The sequence below is a fragment of the Myotis davidii genome, unplaced genomic scaffold (genome assembly GCF_000327345.1).
Source record: "Myotis davidii unplaced genomic scaffold, ASM32734v1 scaffold325, whole genome shotgun sequence".
Classification (NCBI taxonomy): Eukaryota; Metazoa; Chordata; class Mammalia; order Chiroptera; family Vespertilionidae; genus Myotis; species Myotis davidii.
The window spans coordinates 193,183-202,804 of NW_006296057.1; the positions used below are offsets into that span (position 1 = coordinate 193,183).

General features: G+C 38.7%; 1 protein-coding gene across 6 annotated transcripts in view; it reads right to left on the minus strand.

The window, feature by feature from the left end:
- Positions 1 to 9,622, minus strand: part of IFT74 (intraflagellar transport 74) — an 84,191-nt gene that overhangs the window by 31,956 nt on the left and 42,613 nt on the right. For all 6 annotated transcript variants that reach the window (XM_015568659.1, XM_015568660.1, XM_006770992.2 and 3 more), the window contains 2 exons: positions 9,108 to 9,148; positions 4,874 to 4,953 (listed from right to left, as the gene is read on the minus strand). In XM_015568659.1, the coding sequence (XP_015424145.1) occupies positions 4,874 to 4,953; positions 9,108 to 9,148 (121 nt within the window). The remainder of the gene's footprint in view (positions 1 to 4,873; positions 4,954 to 9,107; positions 9,149 to 9,622) is intronic.

A 9,622-nucleotide genomic window follows, 5' to 3' on the forward strand; every position in this document is an offset into this window, starting at 1 on the left:
TTATTGCGGCTGTCTGAGAAGCTGCACTCTTGAGAGATGAGTCAGGCATTAAGGGATTAGGAGGAGGCCTGCAACCTACCGTATTTGCCGGCGTATAAGACGATTTTTTGGCCCTGAAAAATATGCCTCCAAGTGGGGGGTCGTCTTATACGCCAGGTACACTTCAGATAGACTGCCCATAGTGCTTGCCCCGTGCCATAGTGGCCTCCCGATGCCCGCCCACTTCATTCCACATACCGTTCAGGCATCAGCAGCGCTGCTGGGTGTATGCTCGGCTGTTTCAAATCTGATATTGTTTTACCTTTTATTTGGTGTGTGGAAGGTGTGCGGAAGAGGGGGTAGTCTTATACGGCGAGTATATAACAAACTCTGTATTTTGAGTGGAAATGTTAGGGGGTCGTCTTATACGCCGGCAAATACGGTAGGCTTTACAGGAATTTAACTCATCATATCTTTCCTCTTCTAAAGTTAAGAGAATCTCCTACACGTTTCCAGTTCCTCATGTTGCTATAAGATCTCAAGCCATCACAATGAAGCGTCGCCTCCTGCCATTCCAATGAAATTGTTCTCAATAACATCATATTATTCTTTAATTACCAAATGCAAGGAGCAGTTTTCAACTCTTATCTTATTCTGCAATATTTGACACTATTGATCCATCCAATTTTTTCCCTTATCTGTTTTGTTGGGGCCGCTTTTCTGGGTTTTCTTATGCTTAGATAATTCCTTCTCTGTCTTCCCTTCATGGTGTTCTCTTTTTTCTTCATTTACATTTTGAGTTCTGCTATTAACTGACTTGTAATGTTACATTACACCCAAGGAAATCCCACTGATTCTTGAGGTTTAAGAACTCTCAACTGTGGCTTTTCCCCTAATTTTCAGATTGTTTTATCCAATTGTTTTCTAGGTATATTCATCTAGGTATCTTTCAGGACATCCTAATACTAGTATAGCCATAATTAAACTCACAGTCGCACCCCTCTGTATTCCCTAATACATTTGGAAGTCCTTCACCATATGCTTATCATCGAAGTCAAGGGAATTCCTCCCTTATGCTCCCCTCAAGTCCATGCTCCTAGTCGCCATCAAATTGAGCTGGAAGACACATCTGCTCAGCGTCTCCAGCTATACAGCTGCCAGCTGGGTGACACAGGATAGGGCTCCCGTACATCTTAGCAGATTCCCAAGCTTCAGAAAACCTCCTTCCATATCACTGTTGTTAAGAAAAGAGGTCAGGGCACTAGTGAACTTCACTATTTTACGATTTCTCAGTTGGAGGATTAATGTGTGAGGGGCTCATATGGGCAGTCCTAAGGTAGGGGAGTTACCAAATGTGTCCTTAGATTTGCAATCACAGGCGAGGACACAAGATCATAGATACAGGAAGCTGATCAGTATATCCTACTGGAGGTGGAAAGCAGGCAAGCAAAGACCTAATGTAGTAAAACCAAGAACAAGGAAACCAAAGGAGAGGAAAAGGACACAGGGTCATTTTAGAGCTATCCTCAAGTTCTGAGCACTCGATGTGATCATGGTTGCACATAATATATTCTAAATTTACTAGTACCTACTAGTGCCAGATACTGTAACAGGTGCTACAGATACCAAAATAAACAAGATAGCTACCAGTCTATGCTAGAAGGGTGTATAATTTATTAGGTGTTCAAAAATAAAAAATTAAAATACAATATAAATTATGTATAAAATAATATGGCAACTAGATGGGTGATTAAAGCCAGGACACTTCCTCCTCCTCCACTCCTACTTCAATTTTAATTAGTTTTGAGGTCCTATGAAATTCCACCTTTTTACCTGGTCTCTCTCTCCCACCAACTTTTGACACATCATTAAAGCAGTATATACTAAACTAGCTTATCAACTACTATTAAACTGGTATGTTAAAATTAGTACATGTAAATTTATTATTTTAAAGTAACTTTTGCCTTTAGGTTTAACCCAACTGACCAATCATACATTCTCTACAAATGTTTTAAATTTAATCAGGACATTTTCTTTATAGCTTAAACAGACAAGATCTGATAATTCTATTTCTACACACTGGAACCACTTTAAAAATGTGCAATTATCTAAGTATGTAAAAGTTCAATTACTGCTAAAACCGTCAAAATTTTAAAGAAAAAAAAAAGGACTATGTAGAAGTAGTTTCAACAGAGTAATGTCAATAATATCTGGTGGCATAATGAGGGGTCCTTGGCATGTACTAAACACAGCATAATGTTTTACTTACTGCCTAAAGCAGTGATTATCAAACTTCAGCCTGCATTAGAACCATAGGAAGGTTTTGTTGAAACACAAATTGCTAAGCCCTATCCCTAGGGTTTCACATTTAGTAGGCCTGGGGTGGAGATCAATCATTTTTATTTCTAATAAGTTTCAGATGGTGCTGTTATATTTAGTCTGGAGATAATAGCACCATTCTAATAAAAGACATAAAGCATAGTTTAACTAATCTCCAACTTAGACAAAAGCAATGATCCATTTTTCTTCATGAAATGTATATTTAGAAACTAGAATAGCAATGAATATATGCCATTTGAAATCTCAGATACCAGAAGATAAACCACACTGAAATTAGGTTATTTTGTATATCCTGGGGAAAACTTTGTTAATGGGAAAATACTTTCCAAAACATGTTTTGGGAAAATCACCAGGAAAGTTATTCTGAGTCTCTCTCTCTCTCACACTTACACACACACACACACACACACACACACACACACTCCATTCATCTAATTCTCACAGCAACCCTAGGAGTGATTTAGCTACTGTTATTATCTCAATTGTAAAGACGAGGAAACTAAGATATGTGAAGGTCAAGTAGCAATTCCAAAATCAGCCAGTAAAATAGCGCAGTCCAGATTTGGCATTCTGGTTGCAGAACCTGTGCTCTATAATAAAGTTATTCTGTTTTAATAAATTGCATTTTACCTAAAATAACCAAAGAACCAAAGCTTCTAACCTGGGTCTTAAAACTCTGAGCATAAAGAAATATTCTAAGTGTTATATTTTATATTTTTACAACTCTTGAAAGAAACATAGAAATTATGGAATAAACTGCAAATGAGTTCACTCAGAGTTTAGGAGAGTAACTGAATGATCCTATAGTATTTCATGTACACTTCTATTCTGATACATACTTATCGCATTGTAGCAGTTAGATATTTAGATATTTGTGATATGTTGTATTAAGAATCACATGGTATTCAATTTTACAATTTAATCAATCTTTGGGAAGATACTGTACTTTAAAAATGAAGGAATAATTTGTAGTAAGTAAAAACTCCCAAAAATCTTTCTTGGGAATGTATGTGACTATATTGTATTAACTATTCATCAAACCTTGCCTGTGTATGTGGATATTCAGAAAATTAGCCCCACCTTGTGGATCATGGCAGTACCACAAATTCAGGCCTTTGAGAACAGGGAATTGTCAGAAAAGTGTATATCATCTTGACTGACAAAAAAGTAAGCAATTTATAACAACTAGCATTGGTAAGGAAGCACTTTCACATACTGTTGTCGATTGTATAAAATGGTACAACTTTTTTGGAAATAAATTTGCAAAAGCAATAAAAATTGTGAACATAAGTCACATTCTATTTCACTTAGTTCACATATAACATTATATTAGTTTCAGATATATAACCCAGTGATTAGATATTTATATAATTAAGAAGTAAACATTCTGATAAGACATACACAGTTATTAAAGTAATATTAACTATGTAAATATTTCATAAGAGTATTTTTGTTTCACAAATGCAGAACTTCATATCAGAAATCCAGAATTTTGTTTGGGCAATACAATGAAAACTTTCTGGTCAAGGAGAACTTGGTTAAAATATAGGCTTTACCCCTTACTAGCTGTGGGAATTTGAGTAACTTCTCTGAGCTTCAACAACTATAAAAGGGGTGACAAGGCTTCAAAGGGTTCTTGCAAAGGTCAGGCAAGTAATCAATCAATAGTAGCTAGTTCTATTATTCATAAATCAAAAAAAGTATAAATAAATGAGTACACTGAATTTAAAATTGAAGTAAAAAATTTTAGAGATAGAATACCCTTTTTCCTTGCTAGTAATATTTCTTTAGCCATAACAGCTATACATATATATGCACCGTTTATAATATAATACCTAACTCATAAAAATATAGTCAATTCTTGATAATCCAAGAGAATACTAACTGGTTTGCAATTAATCTATGATCAAAGTGCCATGAGAAACCCACCTTCCTCTCCCTTACTACAGAGGAGCTGGTTAAGAAACTATAGCACCCATCCTCCTCCCCTGACCACATTGCAGCTCCCAGTCCCCACCACAGCATTTCGACTTGTTCAGACTCCAGGCTTCCCCAAGTGCTCTGGTTCCTGTCTTGGCTCTTCAAATCCCACTACTAGAAAAAGTTGGAAGAGAATCAAAAATTCCAGGACTTGCTACGTCATTATTGGGTCCCCTAAACAAGTCTTTCTTTCTGGATTATTTGTGACTTCATCTTCACTCCTCCCAACTCTATCAGTTAACCCAGTTAATTAATAATTCACTATATTGAGAACGTATAACTTTAAAATCTGTAACATGAAACCATTTTACTTCATTTTTTTAACTGCTTTGCCAAGGAAAATAAATTCTTATCATTCTATAATCATTTTAAGTTATTTCAAGTTTTGAGTTGGCTTAAATAATTTAATATTAATTATAATATTTAGTATTATACTTTAGTATTTTTGTAAAGTTAGTGATGTCATAATTAAATAATAAATCCCGTATAAACAGTCCCCAAGGCCCAAATTAACACTGTATCAATACTGCCATATAGCTGTTAATATGCATTATAAAAATGCCAGAAAAATTACCTTGATGTTCTTCTAAATCCATGTCAAGTTGTCTAATTTCTTCATGAAATTGATTGATTTTTTCTTTTATATCTGTTAACCTATTGAAAATATTATTTAATGAATTTATGACAGTTAATATAGGTATTCAGTGAAAACATTTAATGATGATGTTAGGAAATCGTTTCTTTTCTAAGCTGCATAAACAATATCTAGAAATAATGTGCCCTATTCTCAGGATAATACTACAAATTTAGAGAGAAATGCTTTTTTTCTAGATCTTTTTTCATGATTCACATTTGAACTGAAAGTATATTCTGGAACTGTTAAGTTGCCTGATTCCAAAAGCTGATGCTTGCCCACATTGTTTTGAGCATGACTTAAAACATTAGGGAAGTGAAAAATCTTTAGTAACTTGTTTTTGGTAGGTTTGTATCACCTGCATTAATTGGAAAATTAACTCAAACATTAAAAAAATAGGAGAAAATTTGCACTGATAGATCATATGGGTTAAAATTTTAGCAAAAGCAACTGTACTTAGTATACAGTAATCATAGCTATGGTTCTGGAATATTTGTGACTTGATCTTCACTCCCTCTAACTCTATCAGTGAGATGGAACTATGAGTCCAAATCTTGCATCTATATATAACTGATTTTTTACAAAGATGCAAGACAATTAAATGGGAAAAGAATATTAAATATCTAGAGGCCCGGTGCATGGATTCGTGCACTGCTGGGGTCCCTTGGCCTGGCCTGGCATGCAGGGATTGGGCCGAAACTGGCTCTCCAACATCCCCGGGGGGATCCAGGGGGGCAGTTCTTGGGTGATGCACCCCTGAATTTGGCTCCCTCCCCTCTGGTTCCCGGTGCATCACCTGAGAACCACAGCTGTCAAGTCACCGCAGCTCAGCAGCTTCTGCGTTGAGCGTCTGACCCCTGGTGGTCAGGGTGCATCATAGCTACTGGTCAGTCAGTCACTTAGGCTTTTATATATATAGATATTTGTCAAAAAAGAATATTTCAATAACTGGTGCTGGAACAACTGGTATGTACAATCAAAAAATAAAACTGAACTCCTACCCTACAATCATATACAAAAATTATAAAACTCTTATAATAAAACATAAGCATACATCTCTGTGACTTTGAATAAGAAACTGATTTCTTATATATGACACCAAAGCAAAAGCAATAAAAGAAAAACGTAAATAAAATAGACATCAAAATTTAAAACTTTTGTGCTTCAAAGGATACCTTCAAGAAAGTGAAAAGGTATCTAACTGGTATGGCTCAGTGGTTGAACTTTGACCCGGCTACCAAGAAGTCAATCAATTTCAATTCAGGGGACATGCCCAGGTTTCAGGCTCAATCCCAAGTAGCAGGCACACAAGAAGGCAGCCAATCAATGATGTTTCTCTCTCACTGATGTTTCTATCTCTCCTCCTCTCTAGAAAAGACATCTAGTCAGAGTGGCTCAGTTGGTTGAGTGTCGTCCTGTGCACTAAAGGGTTGTGGGTTCAATCCCCAGTTGGGGTATGTACAGAAGGCAGTCGATCAATGTTTCTCTCTCACATTGTAGTATCTCTGGCTTTCCCTTCCTCTCTCTCTCCATTTCTCTCTCCCTTCCTCTCTCTCTGTATGTCCTTGTATGTCCTCGGGTGAGGATTAAAAATAAAATAAAAAAGAAACTGAAAAGATCATTCACAGATTGGGAAAAACATTTTGCAAATCATTTATCTGTTAAGAAATTTGTATCTAGCCGAAACCGGTTTGGCTCAGTGGACAGAGCATCGGCCTGCGGACTGAAAGGTCCCGGGTTCAATTCCAGTCAAGGGCATGTACCTGGGTTGCGGGCACATTCCCAGCAGAAGATGTGCAGGAGGCAGCTGATCGATGTTTCTCTCTCATCGATGTTTCTAACTCTCTATCTCTCTCCCTTCTTCTCTGTAAAAAATCAATAAAATATATTTAAAAAAAATATTTGCATATGTGTTTAAAAAAAGAAAGAAATTTGTATCTAGAATAAATGAAGCCATTACAGTGAAATAAAGATAAATAAACCAATTTGAAAATGGGCAGAGGATCTGAACATAGATTTCTCCAAAGAAGATATACATATGGCCAATAAATACAAGAAAAGAAGCTCAACATCATTAATCATTAGGAAAATGCAAGTTAAAACCATAATGAGATCCCACTAGGATGACTATAATAAAAAAAAAAGATAACAAGTGTGAAGACATGGAGAAATTGGAACCCTGGTAGAAGTGTAAAATGGTGCAGCTGCACTGGAAAATTGTCTTGCAACTCCTCAAAAAATTAAATATAGAGTTACTATATGAGTCATCAATCCCACTCCTAGGTGTATACCCAAAAGGAGTGAAAACATATGTCCATGCAAAAAGTTGTACCTGAATTTCATACCAGCATGATCACAGCCAAAAAATGAAAACAATTTAAATGTCCATCAATGAATGGACAGAAAATAAATATGCTATATCCACATAAGAAATATTCGGCAATAAAAAAGAAATATTGATAATGCTACAATACAGATGAACCTTGAAAACATTATAAGATTGCAGCCACATTGGGCCATATATTATATGATTCCATTTATTATATAAAACTAGAGGCCCGGTGCACAAAATTTGTGCACTGGGGGGGGGGTCCCCTCAGCCTGGCCTGTGCCCTCTCACAGTCTGGGACCCCGTGGGAGATGACCACCTGCTGGCTTAGGCCCTCTCCCTGGGGGATCAGGCCTAAGCTGGCAGTCAGACATCCCTCTGGCAACCCGGGAGCCCTCGGGGTATGTCCACTTGCCAGCGTGGAGTAGGCCTAAGCTGCAGTCAGACATCCTTAGCGCTGCTGAGGAGGCGGGAGAGGCTCCTACCACCACTGCTGTACTGGCAGCCATCAGCCTGGCTTGTGGTTGAGCAGAGCTCCCCGATGTGGGAGCGCACTGACCACCAGGGGGCAGCTCCTGCATTGAGCGTCTGCACCCTGGTGGTCAGTGTGTGTCATAGTGACCAGTCATTCCCAGTCGTTCTGCTGTTAGGGTCAATTTGCATATTACCCTTTTATTATATAGGAGTGCCTGGCCAGCCTGAGTGAGTGGCTGGTGGCTGTTTGCAGGCTGGCCACAGCCCCTTCAGAGTAGGTGTCCACCCTGGGGTGTTTGGCCAGCCTGGGTGAGGGGCTGATGGTTGTTTGCAGGCTGGCCACAGCTCCTTCAGGGTGGGGGTCCCCACTGGGTGCATGGCCAGAGCCCCTTCAGTAGGTGTCCACCCTGGGGTGTTTGGCCAGCCTGGGTGAGGGGCTGATGGCTGTTTGCAGGCTGGGCACAGCCCCTTCAGGGTAGGGGTCTCCCCTGGGATGCCTGGCTATCCTGGGTGAGGGGCTGAGGGCCGTTTGCAGGCTGGCCACAGCCCCTTCAGGGTGGGGGGTCCTGCTGGGGTGCCTCGCCAGTCTGGGTGAGAGGCTGAAGGCCATTTTCAGGCTAGCGAAGCCCCCCAACGGGGACCCTCACCCCATGAGGGTGTGGCCATCCTGGGTGAGGGGCTGATGGCTGTTTGCAGGCTGGCCACGGCCCCCAGCCACCCAAGCTTCCAGTGGAGGCTGGCTGGAAGCAGGTATCTAGGATTTATTTGTCTTCTATAATTGAAACTTTGTTGCCATGGGCGGAGGCTGCAGCCGGCTCAGGGGAGGCAGAAAGCTTGGCTTCCTCCATCACCCAGGCAACCAAGCCTCTGGCTTGCTCCAGCTCCGTGGCTGCTGGCCGCCATCTTGGTTGGGCTAATTTGCACATAGTCACTCTGATTGGCAGGCGGGCATGGCTTAGGGTGTAGCGAAGGTATGGTCAATTAGCATCTTTGTCTTTTATTACTGTAGATGTCCAGAATAGGCCATTCTACCTACATAAAATAAAAGTGGTTTTCTAGGGCTAGGATGAGGGGATGATTGGGTGTGGATAACAGGAAGGGTATAATTAAGGTTACTAAAGAGATCTAAAATTGACTGAAGTGATGCTTGCATAACTCTGTGAATATACTATAAAACTCTCAACTGTATACTTTAAATATGTGAATTGTATAAAATGTATTTAAAGCTGAAAAAAAGATTGAAAGTTATGTCAATACTATCAATGTGAACCACGCCAAAATTACTGTGATAATGTGCACCTCTTGTACATTTAGAATTTAATTTAAAAGATGAGAAAGGGATGCAAAATGTCCTAGTACAAATGTACTTACTGTCGCTCCATACTGGCTATTTCTTGGTTATCTTCTTTAACCTATAAAGGCATAAAAAGAAAATAATATTTAAAGAATTATTCATTGTTAGGCTATCTTAAAAATAATTTCCTTCTAAGATATGTTGCACTAAAATGTCAAATCTTGTCTCTTGAAACTTACTTAAAATTCAACCTCTGAAGTTAAAAGGAACATCTCTAAGGAACTATTCACACATTTTTATTTATTCCTGAAAGAAAGGGTGGTGACATACTTTCATACTAACCCACATGGTATCATGAGGTTAACTATCAGTTTACATAAATATCTAAGATATAAACCCCCAATATATAAGGTGGGGTTGACAGATTTAGCAATCCCACTGCATTTGAATTTCAGATAAATAAATTTTATGGTACATATACATCATGCAATATGAAATATACTTATCATACACACACACACACACACACACACACACACACACTAAAATATTCTTTGCTTCTCTGAAATATTAATTTACGATATTTTATCTG